We start from the raw sequence: 22414 nt of genomic DNA, 5'->3' as shown, positions 1-22414 counted from the left end.
GAGGCGGGCTTTGTCCCAGTACTGCTCGTAGCTTGTATTCCGTACTGGGAATACGCTCGGTCCTCTTTCTGACAGCCGCCAGTCGGAGAAAGAAGAGCACAAAGAGAGGTGACTCCACGATGGTCCTGCTCCAATTGCAAGCCCGCAGCGACTAGGCCTCGTGGACAAGGATCACTTTAGCCTCGATGAGCCTCTGATGGCCAGGAACGTTAGCTCCACCGCGGCACCTGGAGCTTTGCCAAACAGGGCCTAATCGTTCCTGATCGCAGCTAAAGCTATGCCTGACAGAGTTGGGGTATTGGCGAGTGCGGGGAGCTAGAAAGCCTTGGGAGTTGCGTGGGAGATTTGTCGCAGTGACGATCTGAAGGGTAATCTGGACTGAAACGCCCAAGTCGACCAGGGTGGCAGATGATATTCCAGTCCTCGACCACTGCGCAGCGCCGAAGCTTACGAAGATGCCCTTGGCCCCAAGAGTCACAAAGAGCAAGAAAGAAAGAGCGTGGTGCAAAAAGAGATGAGAGTGAACACGACTTTGCCTGAAGGAAAGGACAGAAGGAAGACCAACGGCCAGAAAAGACGAGGATGGGCTTTTTGAAGAAACGGGAAGACACAGAAGAGGACGGTTACAAACTGAGTCCCTGTTTGGAATTTCATCTGGGCCTCGTCCCTCCCACTCCTGAGCAGGGAATGATGTTGCTCGACGATAGACGAGGGGGTGGTGTTTACATGTCGACTACCGAGTCCTGGTCGGCGAGGACGCGGCGAGTTGGAATTTCAGCCAGGGACCTCTGGATGGTGTCTGTTGTGCTCCCATCTGCGACTACGAGTATCTAGGGTGTATGATCCAGGCCCCGTCTGTTCGCCATTCCTGCCACCACGCGGCTGCAAATGAGATACCACTACTACTCGGGAAATCGGTCCCTCGCCGAATTGGAACGACGAGGGTTGAAACAAAGCCCACCAAACAAGATTCAGGCCCTTGCGCTGACATGCTAGTATGGTTCTGTCGGAGAATAAAGTGGCTTGCAGCTTCTCGTGGGGGTCTCGGGCACCACTGGGCACAACTGGGCACCCAAGGGGCGCGTGGGAGTGTAGCCGCTTATCAAATTGCGCCCCGGAGATCGGGCAGCTGGGCGACTAGCGATTGGCTTGGGCTGCTGAAATACACGGTCCTAGGCCGACAGGGCTGCCCTGCCACCGGGCGACCTCGCTACCTGTTCGTATGAGCACAACTGGTCGTGCGCCCCATTCTCACATTTCTTTTTGCGGCTCTCTGGTTTGTTTCATCCCCTTGCCAAAATCGTAGACCACACCATGCAAGGTGAAGTCGGGTTCACAATATAGACATGTTCGAACTTTCCCGCCATCGATTCTGTTCACCACAAGGCCAGCTCATCGCACTCCTCCAGCTTGAATAGATGGAGGAAGAGGACCATTCCGTTCCTTCATCCTCTCCGTGATCGCCACCATCCTTGCGCACCAATTGAGCCTCCTGATCACACTGATAGAAAGACGGAGCTGACGCGTCCCGTCCAGGTTCACTTGCTTTCCCCACCCTATCCATCGGCATACGAGGACGCCGCCATGCTTCTCTCTTGGCGAGTTCTTACAGTATTTCACAGCAAACGGGCGCACACCGGAAGCGATGGAGTAATAATAGTCCACATCGAAGCAGCAGAATCGCAGCCCTCAGTTGAGAATTGTGAACTTTGAACTGCTATTTTACCTATATTCTGCCCTCGCAACAGCGGAAATTCGTTTGATTTAGGGCGTTGAAGCAAATAGCTGCTTGGAAAGGGAACGTAATGCGCGCCGAAGTGTACACCACTGGACCAGGCTGTCGACGTGAATTTGCAACTTGACCTCCAGATGCGACAACTCTATGCTGTCCTACCTCTCCCCTGCGTTACGCCTGCACATTTCACAGTTTCCAGCGACCCTCGGTCTCGATGTGTGGGCTGAGTCGATTTTATGGTATTAGCTTGCCTCCCTACATAAACTCCCAGGAAGTGGTGTCTTGGTTGTGGATGATGGAGCATAGATGCCGGTGTGGTCACAAATTCCAACGCCCGACGCCCCATGCCATCATGATGTCTCAATCTTACCCAGCCTAAAAGCTTTCGTGGCATTGCATTCTTTTCGCAGTCTCAAAGCGTGAATCAAGAGAAGGCATGGGCTCACTTCAAAACGCATCGAAGATGTGGATTCCTGGCAAGCTCGGCTGAAGATCTCGGTCGGAGTCAGCTGGTGAACACCAGCCGCCCTTCTACGCTCTGCTAGGGCAGAATACAGCCAGTACAATCGTGGCTCAAATAAACACTCGATCTATTGGGGCCACTTCAGAATATAACGTCTCGCAAAGGTGTGCTGTTGAAGGCGGGAATGCAGGTGCTGACCACAACATACGCAGATTGTCACACTGCATGCCTATATGGCCAGCTTTGCATTCATGGGCCTTCTCATCTACTCCTGTGCTCGCTGTCCGCATACTTGCAGATGCACAGGTACGCTTGGGACTCGGAACCAATCCACACATAATATCAATTGCACAGGCAGTTGACAGCCGTCGACCACGATAAACGGGGGTGTCGCTCCCCTCAGCATCTGTGACATCGTCCGGATCTGGGAAAACAGCTTCTACTATTCTGCAAGCTGCTACCGGTGTGTCTTCTGGGTGGCACTTCCTGGGCCCCAGATTCGGCAAGTCAACGTGTCAGTCAAAAGGTGTCAACGTGAGCCTTATTTCGATTCTGACCACGTGGACTCAATTTGATACATCCCCTGCATGAACGCAAGCACCTGAACATGCAAGTGCACGTGCGACAAGGCCAGCGAGCAGCAATTTCGGTTCTACGAGTGTAACTCCCCGCCTGAGTACGAGTTTTCTGCTCGGTTTTCCCTGTCAGCCTTGAGTAAGAGGTCCAACTATTTCTCGCAAGGTCTAGATTACGACTCGCCGTGCGTCCTGCAAATCGATGTATCCTACATCACAGTGCAATGTGCCCATAGATGTAGATCGAGAACGGCCCCGGGACATGGATACGCGATAAGTGCCTACTCTACAGCTCGCTCTTGTCAACATCTCCTCCACGACAGTCACTCTGACATGAGAATATGTTATGATCTGAAGGACGGCTGAGACGTGTCGCAATATGTCCCTATTTAGACACGGAGATGGCATTTGGCCTTAGTCAAGAGTCTATGTCGAGTTCTGCGTGTCGAGTGACATTCTCACTGTATTTTTAAAGCCTTGCTCTGCAGAGGCTCAGCTGATTGCGAGCGAAGACAGGTCTTCTGGCCTCTTTCGCGCCGCCCCGAGACTGCCACCTTTTCATGATACAAACTCCCATCCAACAATCTCCTCACATCTTCCTTTCTCAGGATCCCGTCCTCGGGCCAGATTAATACCCAGGCGAATCCCCATTCGAACATGGCAGAAACTTGACCAAAGAAGTCAAATGCCAGTCTCGATCTCCTCAGTCCGTGCCACAGTTCCCCCTTGGTCAGACCGCCCTTTCCGTCGCTGTCGAATTTTGTAAAGAAATCTTCCAGTGGCTGCGGCCTATAACGGCCCTCGGTATCAAAAGTTCCTGTCCCACTGCCGTGTTTGTTCATGTATGCATTTTTCACCCAAAGTCTGAAGAACGGGTCGGGCAGCCAACCGGGAACTGTGTTGTAGGACTGCACGACGTGGAGGAAGCCGGTGAAAAACAGAGAGGTGGGGATCGACCATTCGAATGAACGGCAGGTGCGGTAAGTATCAGTGGGCCATATGATTCCGTCGCCGTCAGGATCAAAGAAAGAGCAGTGTTGTTCTAGGACCTATTGGAGCCGAGATGTGAGCAAGTCATCTGAGTTGCCCGACACGTAGGCGACTTACAGTCTGATGCTGGTGTTTCTCCGCCCAGCTATCCTTGACCGTCCCGTTCGGTGCATCAGACGTGGGAGCGTACGTAGCCCGAACGACGCCCGAGTTCTCCAGCAGGCAGCCATCTGGGGGAATATGTGCCTTGTACCTTTCTGTGATGGGAGCCTCTGGTATGGAAATTTGATGCATGGTGGCTGACTGTATGGCGGTGTTCTTTCCCCATCAACCTATATCGTTGAACAGCGTTTCATAGGAGAAACTGGACAACTGGGCGTGTCATCCGACGTGCAGCATATCACCGAAGACTGGCCAAAGTGTTGACATCATGACTCTGTGTGTGGCGGTTCAAGCCACTGGAGGACCAAGCTCTTGCCCTTGAAGCCGTGCTGTACATCTATCGTACCGCTGCCCAGCCAGATCAGATATCCGTCACGGCTTGAAGAGGAGAAGCACGGGTTCACGACGGGAGACAGACGTTTAGCATCTGAAAGTTACTGGCATTCCTCGTGCTTCTTGTCTTTCCGCCAATCCAGAGCGAATCCTGAACGTTATGCCGATTGGCCAAAATGGGGAAACGGAAACAAATATTAAAAGACGCCCGTCTGACCGCGACAATACTGTTGTAATACCAAGGACAAGCAGAGCCTTCCCGCGCCCAAACTACAGGACGGCACGGGAAAGACGGCCTGTCAGACTGCCACTCTGTCGTTACCACCCTGGTTCTGGTATTTTCTTCTCACCAGAGCAGATCCTCGTTGATAGCTCTTGCACGGCCAAGACTGACACCACTCTAACGGGGGACATCGGTTGAGAGCACGCTGGGCTTTCCCGATAGACCTGGTGAGATCGAAAAGCCAAGTACTGGAGGTGAGGGGGAAGAAAAGAACAAGTTCGCCATTGTTCTCTCAGCAATCTGCTTCATCTCTTTGACCTTGCCGTCAATTCCTTCACGGCTGTAAAGTGTCGTGCTGTGAGCCTAGTTCGCGAGTTCGAGGAGTTTGGCTGTTTCGCTTCCTGCAACGGACACATTCGCCAAGAAACAACTTTTCACACCGCGTCGTCGACCCAAAACAAGACATCCTTTGCTTTTAAGGCCGTAAGGCACAAAGAACTACCAACATGTCACGCCGACCGGTGATACGGGTCATCGGCTCCCTGAACATCGACTTCGTCACACGGACTCCCCGCGTTCCGGGCCCTGGGGAGACCCTGTCCGCGACGTCTCTGACAGTCCATCCCGGCGGCAAAGGGTCAAACCAAGCCGTCGCCTGTGGGAAAGCAGCATTTACTTCACCATCCTCTCAGGATGTCGTGGTCGAGATGATTGGTGCCGTGGGTGCGAACGACCCCTACTACGCCTCGCTCCTGAAACCTACACTAGAAAAGAGTGGAGTGAGCACGAACGGCGTCGAGGAGATGGAAGGCCTCCAGACGGGCACGGCTACGATCATCGTCGACGAGGGCTCCGATGGCGAAAACAGGATCCTCGTGGTCCCCGGAGCCAATGCACGGGTCGATGACCTGGGTAAAGTCTTGGGGATAGCGATGCGGGACGGCGCACCGGACGTGGTGGTTATGCAGGGGGAGATACCGCGATCCACAGTGCTCGGATTGCTGAAGGCGTTCAACTCGACCGAGCACAGGACATGCGTCATTTTCAACCCAGCGCCCATGTTCCCTGACGGGGTCCCGATTGAGGCTCTCCAGGGCCTCGCCGTCCTGGTGGTCAACGAGACCGAGTGCCGGCAGCTCTTTGCGTCGGTGGACGAGCTGAAGACGGTCCCGGTGTCCCATGCCGATGAGCCCATGCGAGAGTCCGAGCTCGACCGCCTAACGACCTACCTCCACGCCAGGGCAGGAATCCTCATCGTGGTGGTGACGCTGGGCTCCCAGGGGGTGTACTATTCTTTCGAGACACCCGACTTCCTGGACCGGTCGCTGATCCCGGCCGTCAAGGTGCAGCGGGTCGTTGACACGACCGGCGCAGGCGACACGTTTGTCGGATACTTTGCGACCGCGGTCGCGCGGCATCTGGCGCAAGTGAAGGACCTGGACAACCTCAACATCCGGGAGGCCGTCGTTCGAGCCAACGAGGCAGCCGCCAAGTGTGTGCAGAGAAGTGGCGCGATGGAGAGCATTCCCTTTGGATACGAATAGCGGCACGGTTCGCAGTAATAATGGACGGTGCTCTCTCTCTCTCCTCTTTTGGGGCCCGAGTAGTGTTGGGATGAAGGCGACCTACAGAGATACGAATAGCCAGGGGTATATATGTACTGTATTATCCCCACAACCAATAATCCTGGACGTTCTGGCACCTGGGGGATTTCGCAAGAATGAAGGCCCGACACCGGCATCTGCTCCCATAACCCAGCTATTTATTATCTGCACTTGTGATTGGCGGAGAGTTACGAGTCGAGATGCCTCGGAAAGGCTGTCAGCAAGCTGTCCAAGCTCTCACGCAACAAGCCTTGTGCGTGTGGGGAAAACCGAGGTTCCTGGCAATCACCGACGGTATTAGTTTGCTTGCTCAAGAGGAGGCGGCCTTTCTCCAGTATCAATTCTTTCTGGATTGACCCCGTGTGTTCAACGACCCAGTCTAGTATATCGTTGACCGACCGACCTACTTGATTCAGTGCAGAAGCTTGGGGTTGCGTGTTCGTAATCATACCGCTCTATCTGTTGCTATTCAATCAATCAATCCACCCCGACGAGGAACGAAGTATTACTACCTCGTACTACTCCGCCGGCCAGAATCCAGCGTCCACCAGGAAAGGACACGAGGGAACAAAATCCAGATATATACTTTTTCTTCAGAACAAATTCAGTCAAGTATATCAATCAAACCAAGTCCCGACCAAAGAAAAGAACAGAAAGAAAACCATGTATCCCACAACAGCCCAGACCGAGATCCCCCCTCCGCCGCCCAACGAGTCGGTGCTCCTGGCCTACCCGACGCCCAACATCCTGCTGGTGACCATCAACCGCGCGCGGCAGATGAACTCGATCCCCTTCCCCGTGCACTGGCACCTGCACCGCGTGTTCGAGTGGTTTGACCGCGAGCCGACGCTGCGTGTGGCCGTCATCACGGGCGCGGGGCCGAAGGCCTTTTGCGCGGGCCAGGACCTGATCGAGCTCGGCAAGCGCGATCCCAAGGAGCTCGAGGAGAAGCCCTACCTCGCCATGCACCCGACCACGGGCTTCGCGGGCATCAGTCGCCGCCTGGGCAAGAAGCCCATCGTCGCCGCCGTCAACGGCTTCGCCTTGGGCGGTGGGTTTGAGATTGTCTTGAACTGGTGAGTCTTGACTTTTTGTTTTGATCTGGATCTGGATCTGGATAGGGAGGTTCATTCAAGATGCCACAGCTGCAGGCTCAGAAGAAGAACCGTGGCCCTTGACCCTTGACCCATGCTCTATCTCTGCATCTACGTACCCCTCCACCCCAACATCAAGTAATGAACGAGCAACACTAACCACTCCATTTCCTCTCCGGGGCAAAAGCGACATGGTCGTGGCCTCTCCAACAGCGACGTTCGGACTCCCCGAGTCGCTGCGCGGCATCTACGCCGGCGCCGGGGGCCTGCCTCGGCTGGTGCGCAACGCGGGCCTCCCGATCGCGTCGGAGGTGTCGATGACGGGCCGCACGCTGACGGCGGCCGAGGCGCTCAAGTACAACGTGATCAATAAGGTGTCGGCGACGCGCGAGTCGTGCGTGGCCGAGGCCGTGCAGCTGGCCCAGAAGGTCGCCGACATCTCGCCCGACGCCATCATCGTCACCCGCGCCGCCCTGCGCGAGACCTGGGAGAACGGCTCCGTCGAGCGCGGGTACCAGCTCATCGACGAGCGCATGAAGCGCGGCCTCATGGGGGGCGAGAACGCCAAGGAAGGGCTCGCGGCTTTCCGGGAGAAGAGGAAGCCCGTCTGGAAGGCGTCGAAGTTGTGAAAATATGAGATGAGATGAGACGAGAAGAGGCAAGGGGAGACGGACAGAAGGGATCGGTCTTCGGGGAAGAATAGATTCGAGAGGGGAGGAGAAATGGTTGATGTTCAGTGTGTATCAGAATGGGGACGTGCCGTACAGCTCCGCCTCATCTATCTGTCTCGCTCTATATCTCTCCTCCCGATCCAATGCTATGATGCGATATGGGAGAGAGGCACACGAGTTGGTGGAAGTGGTGATGACGACCATAGGAAAAAGTGTATTGGGAAACATCATGGGGCAGGCTGTTATGAATGCGCCCCCCAGCGACCCAACAGCTGTTGTCTGGGCCTTTGCTATATGTGACCGTCATCTCAGTCGTCCTAGTATATGTTGCGGCCGTACTCGATGCTCGTTAAAAGTCATAAGCTCGTCTAGGATCGTGCTGGGTGATAACACATGTGGGCCCAGGTTCGTCCCTCTCGGTGCACGTCAGAAGTTCATGAGACTAACATAAACACCCCACGCCAGACCTGCCAACCCTCCCACAAACATCCTGTGTTCTACGGGCACGACGACGAGATTGAGGAGGGTGACGATGGGCCAGAACTTGTAGCCTGCGATGAGCATGGGGAAAAAGTCCTGGAGCAACAAGAGTTAGCTCCATGCAATGCTCTCTGCGGGAGCATCCCGGCACCCACCTTTTGAATGGTGGTCAGTATGTGGCTCGCACTCTCGCCCCGCAAGAGGTTGATCATGATGATGAACCAGATGGTGTTCAACGACGCCCCGATGGTTTGGTCCAGCACGAACTTGGCGACCGTATTGGTGACGGAGAGTGTCTCCTTTTTGCTCGCCACTGGCGCGTCATCGTCCTTCTTCTTCCTGGCGTCCACGCCCTTGTCGTCGCTACTGGTGGTGCTGGTCGGAAAATTCCTCTCGAGCGCCAGCTGCCATTTGTAATTCGGCGGCGTCGTGACGACCGCGATGATGATAAAATGGACGAGGGCGACCGGGTCGATGAACGGCCCGCCGCCGCGGTAGGCCCTCAGGACTTGGGCGAGGGTGTTGGAGACGGCGCTCATGACGGCGCCCTCGAGCGTGACGCGCAGCAGACGCGAGGAGGACTCGACGGAGGAGGAAGGGGCTTCGGACATGATGACCTCTGGAAGAAGAGGGACGTACGGGAAGTCTGTCGATAAGGAGGATACGGGAGGTAGGTATGCGCTGTTCTGCAGAGGAGGAGGTATGTAGGATCCGATTGGGATTATGTATCAGCAAGGGAATAAATGCGATTTTCGCCTTCCTTGTCTCCTTCTTCGGTGGTCGATTTCTTGGTTGCTTTTGTGTTCTCACTGTGTCACGTCGAGGAAACTGCGAAGTGCGTCAAACCACGAAACCTCGAGGGCAAGAAGATGATGGTGCAACAGCGGGCTGAGGACCTGATCATTATGTGGTCTCATCAACAATAGTAACAACAAGAACAGCATGATCACGAGAGCCACGTGTCAGGTTGCGCAGGTTTTGAGGCTCCTGTGTCCATACATGGTTCCAAACAAAATCCTTGTGTGTGCAAGGATAAGGACAAGAGCAAGAGAAAGGGGAGGGGAGAGGAAGCAATGTCACCTTGCTCGGAATTGGGGCTAAATTCTGGCGGAAAACCCGATACATAAACAAGACACGGACAAGACGAAGAGCAATCAATGCGTTTCAAACCCGCCAGTGTGTGTGTACAGTAAGTGTGTGTGGGTGTATCCCTCTCTCTCTGTGTCTTTGTGCTTCCGGGAAAATAAAGACATAATAATCAGTTTCCCGCCGGTTTTCCGCTGAGGGGCAGCAATGGTTTTATCCGGAATTCCCCGGTCGACTTTTGGCTGTGATTCTCTTCCTCCTCATCAAGAACGACAAGAACAACAACAACGCACTATAGGAGGGAGAGGGGTGAGATGCAAGGCACGAATCTAGGAGCTTCCAGATCCTCCCTCCCACCTCTGGTGGCGTGGTTGTGGTTGAAGCGAATCTTCACACATCCTTTCTCCAAACTGACCGACTGATCCACCATTCTGTGTCGTGTGCCTTGCAGGATGTGACTTCACAGTGACGTCGAAGGCTCCCGGCTGAACTCTCCGTCCCCAGTGCTGAGGTTGAAGGGAAATATAGACCCGTCAAGGGTACGAGCAGAGCTTTTGTCTGCATACTCTGTCTGGCATCGAACTGACGACATACATACACACCAAGATCGACCCTGAAGACAGTACCCTACCACTCACATATTGTTCAGATTGTAACACTCGCTCCCTCTCAAGATGCCTCGAGGCGCCGAATTCGACGACGGAAAACCACAGTCCGACAACCCCGTCGAGGCCGGCCACGACATCATCCATGGCGGCTCAAAGGTAAGAGACGCAGAGCCAGCCAGTACGATGCTTTACTTATCACTGACCTCCCACGTTTGATTGCTTCCAGTCCACAACCGACGCCGAAGTCTCCGGGCCGAAGAAAACCGCACCGCTCCCGGAAGGCATGGACGAGATGAACGACCGCACCCTCAGCGGCGGCGCGGCCCCGGGCCATCAGAGTGGAAAAGGAGGACACGGGCCCCGGACCACAGGCGAGCACAAGGGACTGGGTGCCCACCAGGACCTGGGGGGCACCGCCAACCCGCATCCCAAGGATCTGAAGGATGACCAGCAGCCTGGAGGAAGTTGAAAAGATGGGGAAGACGGGTACATGGACATGGATTGGATCACATGAAATAGGTAATATCCAGTACAATAGGAGTTACCAATAAAAAAAAGGAAAAGAAATAAAAATAGAAAGGACGGCTTTCTTTGTCCTCCTTCTTCAGGTCAAATCAAGCCGAATCGATGACAAAAGACAGGAAAAGTGCCTCACAGTCAATGCCTGCTCTCATATGTATATGTTTGCCCAAGTGGTTTGTTGGTTTACAAGTCTCTATGTGTGACGATGATGATAGTAATCGAACGACCAGACCAAACGTTGTATGTGTGTGTGTGTGTGTGTGTGTGTGTGTGTGTATACAACATGCTTGCTTGCCTGCTTGCTTTCCCTGCTGAAGACCTTCTCTCTCCCTTCCTTCCATGCGTGCTCTCTATCTAACTCGCCACCGGTTCCCTGGACACGACCGGGGACAGACGGTCGTGCCGCCGCCCCTCGTCACCGCCCGCACCCTCTTCGTCCTTGACGGCCTCGGGCGCCGTCCACCCGGTGCCCGCCTGCACGAGTAACATGCACAGCGCCCAGGCCCCGCCGGCCATGTAGATGGTGCGGAGGGCGTGCTCGTAGCCGAGGAGGGCGACCTCGCGGTCGACGCCGGTCAGGCGCTGGACCAGGATGGGCGTGCCGACCAGCTGGCGGATCAGCGCGGCCTTGCGGTCCGTGAGCATGCCGCGCTCGGCGAAGCCGCGCGTCAGCGCCTGCTGCAGGGCGCGCAGGAACAGGCCGCCCGTCACGGACGAGCCGAACGAGCCCGACAGGCTGCGGAACATGGCGTTGAGCGGGATCACGATGATGTGCGTCGCCGGCAGCGTCAGGTGCAGCACGTGCGCCAGCGAGTAGTTCAGCAGCGCGCCCACGAGGAAGCCGTTCAGGAACAGCACCCCCAGGTACAGGTGGATGTTGGACGTCGGGGTCGAGATCCACGACACGGCGAACATGGACAGCGCGAACAGCACGAACGTCACCAGGCACGCCGCGTAGAACGACCCCGTGCGCCGGATGTGCAGCCCTCCGGCCAGCAGCCCGCCCAGCCCGAAGCCCAGGTTCGTCGGGATGAGCGTCAGCCCGGCCTGGGTCTGCGGCCAGCCGCGCAGCGTGAGCACGTAGGTCGGCGTATAGAACAGCACGCCCCAGCGCGCCGACATGATCCCGACCGTGGCCACGCCCGTGAGGATGTTGCCGCGCGATCGCAGCACCGAGACCGGCACGATCGGCTGACTCGCCCAGGTCGCTTCGACGAGGAGGAAGAGAATGAACGACGCGAGCGAGAGCACGATCGGCGTGATTTTGATCCGAGGCGACGAGAGGCTGTAGAGGAGCAGCACGACGGCGGCGATGATGGACAGCACGCCCAGGTAGTCGATCTGCGAGAGTTTCTTAGCTAGCGACTCCTCCACCTCCTCCTCCGACGTAGTCTTCTTCGGTTTGGGGATAGCGAAAAAGGCCACCGTCACCGCGCATAGGGCGAAGGGGATCTGGAGCCAGAAGACGGCGCGCCAGCCGACCAGCGGCTCCAGGGCGCCGGCGATGATGGCGCCACAGGCCACACCCGTGGTGTACCCGGTGTTGATGCAGCCAAAGAACAGGCCACGGCGGCGCGGGCTCGTCAGCTCCGTGACCAGGATGAAGGCGACGGGCGTGACCGAGGCGCTCCCCACGCCCGTCACGGCGCGGCCGACGAGGAACACGGCCAGCGACCGGGCCCGCGACGTGATGAACAGCCCGGCCGCCTCCACGACCACCGAGGCGAGGAGGTACACCCGCGGGCTGAAGATGGTGCACAGACGGCCGGCCACCGGGGTGATGCTGGTGATGGCGATGAGGTAGGCCGACGTGAACCAGCTGACTTCGCTGGACACGCCGAGATCCGTGGCGATGGGCGATTGGATGGTGGTGATGAGCGAGACGTTGTTGGTCAGGATGAAGATCAGCACCCAGACGGAGAGGCAGATGAGGAAGCCACGGAGAACAGAGAGGTCCCCCTGGTTGTCTAGCTTGGGCGAAATGGACAGAGAACTTCCTGGATGCTGCTGCTGCTCTTCTTCTAAAGAAGTGGTGGCAGTGGTGTTATGATGGGGGGACGAGGACAAGAGAGGCGTCCTCTCCGAGCCGACATTGTCGCCCGACATTTCTTTCCTCGAGCTCAAGGAGACGTCAATTCCCCAGCATGGCCATCAATGTGAGAAGAAGAGAGAGAGATAAAAGGGGTTTATTGATTTATTTTGGAACGAAAAGTGTGAAGTGTGGTTGGTGTATTGAACAATCTCCCTATCGAGCCATATGTAATGTACAGCCTACGTGGGTATGTACAAGCCAATGGTACAATATCTTATGATACGATCGTCGCACCGCTGACAAAAGGGCGTCGCTCCACGAGGCCCGACGAGCCACTGGCTATTATCGGGCGGGTCGTCGACGAGGGCAACTCGAGCGAAGGAAGAATAATATTGTGTCCAGCCGTCAGCGGGATGGTGTCGTTCCGGGGATTGTCCTCCAATGATATCTAAACAGCAAGTGAAGCAAGTGTACGAGGTATGTACTAATAGTAATAGTGAATTCACACTGAACACTGACTTGGACTTGGGCAGCTTGTCACATAATTATTGTTCCGATAAATTGTTTGGAGTGAATGATTGCCCCGTTTCATTTCATGATTTCTGGTTTACAAACATCCAACAAATGAGTGACTGACGGGGAGAGGAGGAGGAGGATGAGGAGGGAGGCTCCTATTGCTTTGCGATGCCTTTTTCTCTCTCTCCCCCCTGTCATTGTTACTTCTCCGATATATATGGTAGTTGTGCTGCTCCAAAGAGCTTGTTACTCGAGACACTCGGCCTTTCTGGCCTCAAAAACCTTCAGGGCTTCCTCTGCCGCCTTGACGCCGCTCAACACCATGGCCCCAAAGGTAGGTCCCATGCGATTGGCCCCATCCAGTTCGCTCAACTCCATGCCGCCCATGATCAGGCCCGGCGACACCTCGCGGGTGCCCTTGACAATGGCATCCTCGGCACGGTTCATGTCGAGGGCACGCATGCCACCCAGCTTCTCAATGGCGTTCATGCTCACCAGGCGTTTGGCACAGAAGGCGCCAAAGGGTCCGTCGTGGCCGGTGGTGCTGATGACCAGTGGTGCGTTGATGGTGCTGGATTCAGGATCAGCGCCGCTGCTCATAACACGATTACTGGAGAGAGAAAGTCATGTGAAAACTCACTTGGGATCCATGCAGCTGTGGTTGTCATGGTGCAGGGTGACCAAAGTCCAGTTGGTGACCACGCCCACCACTCTGACACCCCCATCGGCCGACGGGCGGGTGACCAAGTCTTCCACACAAGTCGCGTTGAACAGCTTGACGTTGGGCATGGCCAAGACCTTGCTCATCAGCGTGGACATGAAGAGTGCGGCGTGCTTGACCACCACATAGTTGCCTTCGTCGTCGTACGGCACCCCGATGTCGTTCAAGAACGCCTCGGCGGGCTTGCGCAGGACCATGGCCGAAAAGAGCTGACCACCCAGCCAGCACCCACCGCCCGGGCTGACCGAGGCTTCAATGATGGCGATCTTGAGGTCGGGCCGCGCCTTGGCGAGGGTGTAAGCGGTGGAGAGCCCACAGGAACCCGCGCCGACAATGACCACGTCCGACTCGGCATAGCGGTCCAGGTCGGCGAAGTAGCGCCTGGTCATGGCCCGGGAGACCTGGGACTCGCGGATGGGGGCAAACTTGAACCCATCCCACTTGTCGCCGAACTGTTCCAGCAATTTGTTCTGTTCGCTAGGCGCCGTCAAGGACACCTTTCCCACGGGACCCTGCTTCAGCTCTTTGGTGGCAGTGTAGCCATCAAACTCGTTGAAGGTGGCAATTGGCGGAGACATCGTGCAATAGGGCTTCCTGCATCGTGTTAGGCGAAAAGGCTCTGGACACCCGTCAAGGGGGGGAAAAAGAGGGAGAGATCGCATAATCCTTTCGCTGGTATTATCCAGATCAAGTTAAAACCGTATGATCTCAGAACGTGAACATTTTCCAAGATCCAGCAAAAGTTGGAAGAGAAGTATCAAAAAAAAACTGCCATCTCCAAGGAGAAATAGGTATTCCATTCAAATCTGAGGGACCCTTTTTTTTTTGGTTGGATGGCAGTTTCATTTCACACACACTCTCTCCCAAAACTTGCTGGCTCAAGGAAAAAAGTTCGCGAACACCGGTTCATGCGCAGACATCCTCATGTCTGTCTGTGATTTTAATTGTACCTTGACCATGATAGCTCTTGACCGAGCAGCGAGACGATAGCATGCCAATCTCCATCTTTCTCCCTCAAGTGAGATTTACTTGGAGAAGCGTTGATGGTTTGGATATTTGACCTGGGAGTGTCAGCATGAGTCCAGAGGGTCCACAAAAGGGGAGTAGGGTCCGGAGGGGGGAAGGGGGGCGAAATACTTGGAAGGTGGTGATAGATCGATCTATCCGTTGCCAAGTAAGCAGACGGCAGGAGAGCAACAGGTGGAAGCACCAGTGTAGAGAGAGAAAGATAATAATGGAAAGATGCTGGAAAAGAATGGCCATCAACTCCATGGATGTGGTTTGTTATATATGCCATCAGCAGAGCAGAGAGGGGCAGCCGAGGGGCAAGTGGACCTTGAGCTCTGCTTGACCCGTTATCGGAACAAGGAGCCATGACAATTGGCTGTCTGAGGACTCCAAGCACTCACCAAGGGGGCCCATCGACCTGGTTCATTTTCGTCCTCCAATGCCTGGCTCACTAAGGGCAGGATGGGCAGGAGATCCTCCCAGGGAGGGTGGGACACTCGGATACCCAGGCTGGGAAAGAGGTGGGATTGACGGGATCGCGTAATGACAACAAACGGGGATGATTCGCTGGGGCGTTCAGGAATACTCAGGAATACTTCGAGCATGTGTAGCTGTTGAGGTTGATTCAGTCTAGACTCGATCCATAAATTAGGTTCCCATCCCGCGGCTCGCTGAGCCAGCGAGAGAGGTTCCTTGTGCCCCAATCATATATCTCCGGACAGCATCAACCACCGGATCCCATTCCATGATGCTTGTCATACAGTGTCGTATCACTCCCTGGCTGGCCCATACTTCCTCTTCGCAGCGGGCAGCCGCTCCACAACCCGGGGGACCATGTACTCCTTGTCCCACGTCTCGGTGACGCTCGGATGCTGCATGCACAGCTTCGCCCATTTTGCGAAGCGCGGCATCTTGCCCGTGGTGGGGTCGGTGTTCAGAATTTCCTCGGCGAGACGCGCGGGAAATATAACGTCGTTGGAGAAGTCGATCAGGCGGAGGACAAAAGGGATGCTCATGGCCTAGAGGGTCAGTGTTAGGCCCATGATACCTACCGTCCTGCGAATGCGAGATTGAGACTTGAGATAGAATGGCACACGCACCTCGACGACCGTCAGCTTTTCGCTTCCGCCAAAATAGGGACCCTTCCCGTTTCCATTGACCTCGAAAAGCAATGGCTCGATCTCTTTCTCCAGAAGGCGCCAGATCTCGGACACGATCCGATCCTGAGGCTCTCCGTTATCCGCGCCCACTAACTTGAACATGAGAGGGTTGATCTTGGTGAAGTAGGTGTCAACGAAGAAGGACATTCTGTAGCGGAGGTATGCTGCATCGACTCTGCCGGGGGAGGCAAATTGGGTTGAAGAGCCTGAAGGCAAAGCGGGAAGCGTGGGCAGAAGATGGGAAGGGTAGATGTCCGTGAAGAAGGCGACGATTTGGGCGGATTCGGTGAGTGTGAGTGTATGGGCCGAGGGGTAAGGTGTATACTGGAGAACGGGGACAAGGCCACGCTAGCGAACAGTCTGTTAGCATCCTTCACAGGCACTCGAATGCGATGCTGATGGCCAGTCTCCAAACATAGACAGCTGGAGTAAAGCATGCCGCGTATGGCATCACGCACAGTAAGGGGACAACACTGCAGAACTAAGACAGGGCAAAAGTCCTCGAGACACTTCTCGATCAAGGGTAGAGACCTCAGCAACAAAGGACTGTGGCATGCTGGGCAATGGAAGGAGTGGTACGAACACCACTGGTACCAGGGACAATAGCATAGACGCGGAGGAACAAGTATTGACATGCAGCAGAAGTTCTTCCGACAGGAGCAGAAGGCACAGGCCACATATAACAAGTATCAGGCCTCTTCATTTGAGGGCTTGATCCACTGAACGCAAGGAATAGATGCCAACGACTCACCGGGTTGAGCTTCAGGAACCATTCTGGCCGCGGTTCATCCATGTTGATAAGCACCTCCTCATATTGCAGTCCAAGTTCTTTGAGGACAATGTGGACACGGTGGGACCAGCCGCATCCATGGTTCGTGAAGAACTTGATCCTAGCTTGACCATGACCAGCACCTGTGTCGGTGGCGGCGGCGGTAGAGGGCGCTGGAGAGGTAGATGTAGACGCCATCCTTGATGTTGGATGGGAGAAGTCACAGAGCAATAAACACCTTTGAAGTAGCTGGACGAGGGGCCAGTGACGGATGGATGGATAGATGGATGGATGGACGAGCACTCCAAGGCCAACGAGTCGTGTAGTGCAAGCATACAAAAACAAACGAAAGAACGAGAGTAAGATTGGGGGGAGAGGGCCAGTACTTGTACCTACTCTAGGCTGCAATAACGGACGAACTTCGACCGAATGCTGCATATGCCGCCGTCGACATTGAAAGATATATCATGTCGAATTCTGGCAATTTTGGTGTTCGACGCCGCAATAACGGGGCTGTTCGACGAGCTCGCGTGTGATGGAAGCATTGTCTTTGGCGAGGCTGTGAGTTCCCCTGGAAGTTGTCAGTCTGGTGGCCGAATATCTCAGCACGGCTTCTTCGTGCGCCTCAATTGGCAATTCGGAGCTCTGGTCCGGTATCGGAGAAATGTTATCCCGGTCCCAGCGCGACGAGGACTCGTCTTGGGATCACTATTAATATGTGGATAGACAATCAATTTTTTGTACATCCTCACTCACTCAAAGCAGAGCGGTCTCACACAAATGAGTACATGCCCCATGAGGACATGAGTTTACTTGAGAATCGCTCTGCCACAGGGGGAATTTCCCCAATCCGCAACTGGAGCCATACGCATATTCCATACATCAATTTGATAATCCAGCCGGCCACCAGCTGAGTCTTGTCTTGTAACTTCATACCATGGACACCTGTAGAACCTTTCAGCATCGCTAGATCAACATCCCATCCAAGGAATGGACAAAGAAAGCAGCACGACAGCTCAGTACAGTCGGCCAGTCAATCCTAGGGCATCACTTCCATCTCCAGACTGCAAAGGGCGGTAGCTTCATGGTCGTCGAGGTCGACACTCCAAGAAGGGTGAATCGAGGGGTCAGGCACGCCAGAAGACATGCGTTTGTGATGCATCCATACGTGAGCATCCGAGCCGTCGTGTTGGGAAAGAACGAGGCCAGAAAATGGCCTGACAGGACGATAGCGGCGCATTTCCACACCGATGAACTTTCCCCAGACAGACCCACGATCGACGGCGAAGGCTTCTGAGGTGCAAAGGTGAGAGAGGGACTCTGCACTTTGGGAGTGGCTGCCGACTCGAGGTTGTTGTGCTCGCTCGGATCTTGTTCTTCGGCCAATGAGCCTGACTGGTGTCCTCGTGACGGCCGCTTGCATTCCTCCAGCTCACTCCGGAACGCCTGTACCTGGGTCTGTAGTTGCCTCATCTCCTCCATTGCATAGTTGAATCGTTTCTGCCATACCATGTCTTGATTCTGCAGATATGCGGGCGGTGGCGTGACGGGGGTCCGTGAGAAATCAAGTCCACTAAGGCGCTTGCGAGCGACGATGGAAGAGTTCTGGGCGCTCACGTTGCTTCTGGCCGAGGGCACCGTCGGGTAATTCACCTTGGAAAAGGTATAGTCGGACACCATTGGCGAGCCCCAGGACGCTGTGGACGACGAGACGCCCGAGAAGCCCTCGTCTTCGAAGCGCCAGGGGATGTTTTCGAATGTGGTCTTCAGGGACGAGATGAGTAGCTCGTCTTTCATGATGGCAGGGCCGGTGTCTAGGCGCAGTCTCGTCGCTCCGGTGCTGTACTGCGGCTGGCAAAGAGCGGTCGGGGTTCCGTTTGAGGCATGCTGCAGTTGCCCGAGCGCCTCCTTGATCGCTGGTAGGACGTGAGACAGACCCCAGTCGCTAATGGCCTGCATCCAGATCAGGAACTTGTTGAAATGTACGTCCTTGCTGAGGTCGAACTGGCAGAGCGGCGCCATGCAGTAAGCCTGCCCCTGTTCCAGATCAATCCAATGCAAATTCAGCAAGGCAAAGCTGTTGTCGATGGTGCATGAGAAAGAGACCGGTAGTTCGGTAGTGTCCGGCGGGGTCGACCTGTCGGTCAGATCTTTGCGTGCCCGTGTGTATAGCATCTGTAGCGCCCGCGTGTTGTAGGCGCCGGCAATTGCGCACTGATTGTTTGCCGCCTCCACGCGCTGCTGCTTGTTCCCATACGCCCGCTCAAAGGTCAGAAAGGGACAGTACAGTGACGCCCCAGGGGCAATATACCCCGTCTCAAAATGTACGATTGTCCCCGTGGCTTGAAGCCACTGCGGCATGACGGCCAACTCTTTGTCTGTGAAGGCTGCGGCGGAAAACCCGCATCCCAGACCGGGACGAGGAACGGACAGCTCGTAGAAAGGCGCCGCGTGATTCATGGTTCGCTCCGGCAGGGCTTCGCGACTGCCAAAGAATGGCACCATGCACCGTGAGTGAAATTCATTCGCCAACGGCGGAAGGAGGTTTGGTGGGAATATCGGCGAAGGACCGAATCCGCGACCCGCTGTCACCTGCTCCCAAAAGCAGGCCTTTTGATTGTCAAAGCGGGACGAATCTTGGCTCGCAGCTTCCACGATCTTCAAGAAAGCGGCCGGTATGCGGTCTTTCGGCGGGCTGTCGAGGACGAGGATCTGGTGTGGCGCCAGGACTTCTTGTCGGAAAGTCCGCCACGGCAGATGGCTACCGTCATAGGACGCTGGTGGCAGGCCACCCGAGGAGGGCGACGAATTTGACGAGCCACTTGTCGAAGACATATTTTTCCTTTCAGAAAGGGTCACTGTCTCAGTCGAGGCTTCTGAGATGCAGAGAGGCTTTCATGAAGTCCAACAGCTCCCGATTCCTCTAATTCGAAAGAGGCGTGGCCCAACGCTATTGACCTTGATGCATGGAGGTAGGGTAGCAACGACAATTGTATTAATTGTACATGGATTAATGCGGGATGAACAACGGATGGCAAGTGTGAGAGAGGAAACAGTCCTAACGAAAAAAATCAAGAAGGCCGGCGACCTGAAGCCTGACCTTGTAGCCAGGTGGGAGGCAAAGGTTATAACAAGAACAGAACGAGAAGTACTGCGTTACACGAGGCGAAGACCTTACCTATCTCCCTCTCTCCCTGCCATCGACGTGACTCCGCCATTGGCCGGGAAAGGCGGGTAGAAAGCAGGCCACGGACTCCCATTCGCTTCATATCCTGCCCGTGCTCGATGCAGTTTAGCAGACAGAAATGCAGGTCCGCGCCACAGCTCAAGGGCGGCTCGGACAGACACGACACACGACCATTTAATCTTCGGCGGAAGGTTATCACAGTGTGCCCTGCAAGCTGCAGCCAGTGTCGAGCCTGGGGAAGGGGTGCGGTGTTTCAGGTACCCAAAAGAGGAATGGACCCGGGGAGAGAGATCTGGTCTTCCCTCTGCCCTCTGGGAGTTGGAACAAGGTCTGGAGTATGGTCACACGTAAAGTCCGTTTACTAATGGAGGGTCGAGCGCTTCGAGGCAGGAGACGAAGATATCGCGGGAAAAGGTGGGGCCAGAGGAGAAATACTCATTGGTCAGCACAAGACACGCCTTCCCCTATTCTCGCTAGCCCATCGTCCACAGCGGTAAGGAAGCCAATAACCAACGGCGAAACGACCCACTCCTATGCATATTACCCCGTGGCCAGCTATCTTGAGATCTCTCCTCTCTTGGTCTTCACACCACGTTCTCGACTAGAAAAGAATTCCCCTGGCCTCTTACTGTCTCGGATGATGTGACACAATACTATGTGATAATTGTAAGTGGACAATCTGCTTGTAGGGCTAGCGAGGTGTTTCGGAATACGTCTATCACATGTCTTACTCAAGGAAAGACAAGACAAGAACCCGAATCCTTTTCGAATGTTTATCATTAGGGGGTCGTTCCTCATTATATAGTAACATGTTGATGCGCTTCGCTTTTTTCTTGTGCATGCCAAATTAGATCCCCAGCCGGTTCCGAAACCTATGCCTGCGCGCGTAACCACTTCGGACTGATATCTGCAAGGACGCTCTTGATCACCCCCAGCTTACTCCTCGCAGGGCTCACATTGCCTGAAGGATTCGTAAATGTGTCCATTGTATCGTGTGGGAAGCTGTCCGACACATACTCTCTGCCAGAGTCCAGAAGGACCAGGGCATCGAGGGTCTGTAGAAGCGTGAGAATCTGCGGCAGGTGACAATTCTCCGCCCACACAAAGATGCTGCCTAGCCGCGACAGCAGGTATTCCACATCTCGCTCGTTACAAAGATCGTAAGTTCGAATCGCGGCCGCCGTGTGGGACAGTCCGCCTTCGGAGCTGTGGAGGTTCAGCGTCGCCAGCTTGCCGCCTTCACCCGAGTTGTTGTGGATCGAGAGGGAAAACGAGCAGACTGCTCTTCTTGATTGCCAAAACAAGTTCCTTCCCCGGCTTTGGATGAGGGGCTCGTCTGCGGCTTCCGCAAGCAGTGCGAGCCCGTTGTTACAGGTTGACCCTGAACCTGCAGCGGCGTTCTGCGCGGCATCTAATGAGTCGTGTTGTATCTCAACGTTGAAAAATGGCCAGCACAGTACGTTGCTCCCGCGGACGGGCTGAGAGATGTTGGCCAGATTGCACGGTTCACCTTGGGCGTCCGAGATGATACCGTCCTGCAACTCGAGTTCATGTGAGGTGAAGTTCTTGGAGCTGAAACCAACAGTGATGTTTGGCTTGGGGATGGGCAGCGGCATGCTCCATGGAGCTGTTTGACTGTTCGAGATGCGCCCGACTGGGCTTCCTTTGGGCACGGCGTCAGGGTGGAAAGTGGCGTCCGTCTCGAGGTGTAACTTCTTCGACGATTTCATGGCGGTTTGGATGAGAGGGAGCAATGAGTCTGCCAAATGTTTATTGCTCATCCGCGGCTTCTTTTGCATCTTCTGGACGAACTTCCGGGCTTCTGGATGGGGTCGGTAAATGTCGCTGAAGGGCATGCCCATGCTGAATGCATGTCTGCTCCAACGTTCATCGCAAAGTTGGCCCTCCTCCACCGTAATGCGGTTAGGGACCAATGTGTGTTGTCGATAGTACAGGGAGGCAAAAGGGTGGACATGCTCAGGACTTGTGATGTCTTTGATCGGCAAGTACGGAGTACTGATGGAGGATGGAGTGCTCGCTTGACTGGCCATTGTGGTCGCTTCGGTAGACGTGGAAGTAGAATCCGTTGTGCAATTTCGAATGCAGATGATTGTTTCGTGTTGATTCTGATGGACCACAAATTCTGGAGGCTGAGAACCACTCTTTATATCTTGACCTTCGACTCTTGTTTTGAATGCTGTCGTACCGCGTGCAGGCATTGGACCATGGACTATTGACTTCTCCTCCCATAAACAAGGCGCATCTAGTGATGCTATTCATGGCCTCCTCAATATCTGGGTTGATTGCAATGATTGGCTCACTGTGGAGTCTACGGCTGCAAGGAGGCAGATCCGCATCTCTTGGAAACGCCTCAAGCTCGCTATTCTCATAACAGTCCGCGGCCCATCTGGGCGCTTAAGACACGATGCGCTTGAACGTGGAAATATTGTCCAAGATGGACCAATCATATGTGCG

The 22414-nt window shown here is 55.1% G+C and overlaps 10 protein-coding genes across 10 annotated transcripts; 3 read left to right on the top strand and 7 right to left on the bottom strand.

The window, feature by feature from the left end:
- Window positions 1-3231: 3231 nt before the first annotated feature.
- Window positions 3232-4057, bottom strand: AYL99_00591 (hypothetical protein; the record flags this gene model as incomplete). The annotated part of the gene is made up of 2 exons (XM_018832107.1): window positions 3232-3822; window positions 3881-4057. The coding sequence occupies 2 exons, from the start codon at window positions 4055-4057 to the stop codon at window positions 3232-3234; spliced, it is 768 nt and encodes a 255-aa protein (XP_018697986.1).
- A 930-nt stretch (window positions 4058-4987) lies between these two features.
- On the top strand, window positions 4988-6025 carry AYL99_00590 (ribokinase; the record flags this gene model as incomplete). Its single annotated transcript, XM_018832106.1, has 1 exon — window positions 4988-6025. One exon carries the CDS (start codon window positions 4988-4990, stop codon window positions 6023-6025), a length of 1038 nt encoding a protein of 345 aa, XP_018697985.1.
- Window positions 6026-6748: 723 nt separating this feature from the next.
- On the top strand, window positions 6749-7808 carry AYL99_00589 (hypothetical protein; the record flags this gene model as incomplete). Its single annotated transcript, XM_018832105.1, has 2 exons — window positions 6749-7161; window positions 7367-7808. The coding sequence occupies 2 exons, from the start codon at window positions 6749-6751 to the stop codon at window positions 7806-7808; spliced, it is 855 nt and encodes a 284-aa protein (XP_018697984.1).
- A 468-nt stretch (window positions 7809-8276) lies between these two features.
- Window positions 8277-8941, bottom strand: AYL99_00588 (hypothetical protein; the record flags this gene model as incomplete). The annotated part of the gene is made up of 2 exons (XM_018832104.1): window positions 8277-8426; window positions 8486-8941. The coding sequence occupies 2 exons, from the start codon at window positions 8939-8941 to the stop codon at window positions 8277-8279; spliced, it is 606 nt and encodes a 201-aa protein (XP_018697983.1).
- Window positions 8942-10090: 1149 nt separating this feature from the next.
- AYL99_00587 (hypothetical protein) lies at window positions 10091-10493 on the top strand (the record flags this gene model as incomplete). Its single annotated transcript, XM_018832103.1, has 2 exons — window positions 10091-10180; window positions 10251-10493. The coding sequence occupies 2 exons, from the start codon at window positions 10091-10093 to the stop codon at window positions 10491-10493; spliced, it is 333 nt and encodes a 110-aa protein (XP_018697982.1).
- Window positions 10494-10900: 407 nt separating this feature from the next.
- AYL99_00586 (hypothetical protein) lies at window positions 10901-12652 on the bottom strand (the record flags this gene model as incomplete). Its single annotated transcript, XM_018832102.1, has 1 exon — window positions 10901-12652. The coding sequence occupies one exon, from the start codon at window positions 12650-12652 to the stop codon at window positions 10901-10903; it is 1752 nt and encodes a 583-aa protein (XP_018697981.1).
- A 688-nt stretch (window positions 12653-13340) lies between these two features.
- Window positions 13341-14393, bottom strand: AYL99_00585 (thiamine thiazole synthase; the record flags this gene model as incomplete). The annotated part of the gene is made up of 2 exons (XM_018832101.1): window positions 13341-13665; window positions 13735-14393. 2 exons carry the CDS (start codon window positions 14391-14393, stop codon window positions 13341-13343), a joined length of 984 nt encoding a protein of 327 aa, XP_018697980.1.
- A 1200-nt stretch (window positions 14394-15593) lies between these two features.
- On the bottom strand, window positions 15594-16950 carry AYL99_00584 (hypothetical protein; the record flags this gene model as incomplete). Its single annotated transcript, XM_018832100.1, has 3 exons — window positions 15594-15842; window positions 15924-16331; window positions 16735-16950. 3 exons carry the CDS (start codon window positions 16948-16950, stop codon window positions 15594-15596), a joined length of 873 nt encoding a protein of 290 aa, XP_018697979.1.
- Window positions 16951-17799: 849 nt separating this feature from the next.
- Window positions 17800-19587, bottom strand: AYL99_00583 (hypothetical protein; the record flags this gene model as incomplete). The annotated part of the gene is made up of 1 exon (XM_018832099.1): window positions 17800-19587. One exon carries the CDS (start codon window positions 19585-19587, stop codon window positions 17800-17802), a length of 1788 nt encoding a protein of 595 aa, XP_018697978.1.
- A 1224-nt stretch (window positions 19588-20811) lies between these two features.
- Window positions 20812-21990, bottom strand: AYL99_00582 (hypothetical protein; the record flags this gene model as incomplete). The annotated part of the gene is made up of 1 exon (XM_018832098.1): window positions 20812-21990. One exon carries the CDS (start codon window positions 21988-21990, stop codon window positions 20812-20814), a length of 1179 nt encoding a protein of 392 aa, XP_018697977.1.
- Window positions 21991-22414: the final 424 nt, after the last annotated feature.

The sequence above is a fragment of the Fonsecaea erecta genome, assembly GCF_001651985.1.
Source record: "Fonsecaea erecta strain CBS 125763 chromosome Unknown Scaff1, whole genome shotgun sequence".
NCBI lineage: Eukaryota > Fungi > Ascomycota > Eurotiomycetes > Chaetothyriales > Herpotrichiellaceae > Fonsecaea > Fonsecaea erecta.
The sequence above is the reverse complement of the archived record's forward strand: the minus strand, read 5'-3'. Positions and strand labels throughout refer to the sequence as shown.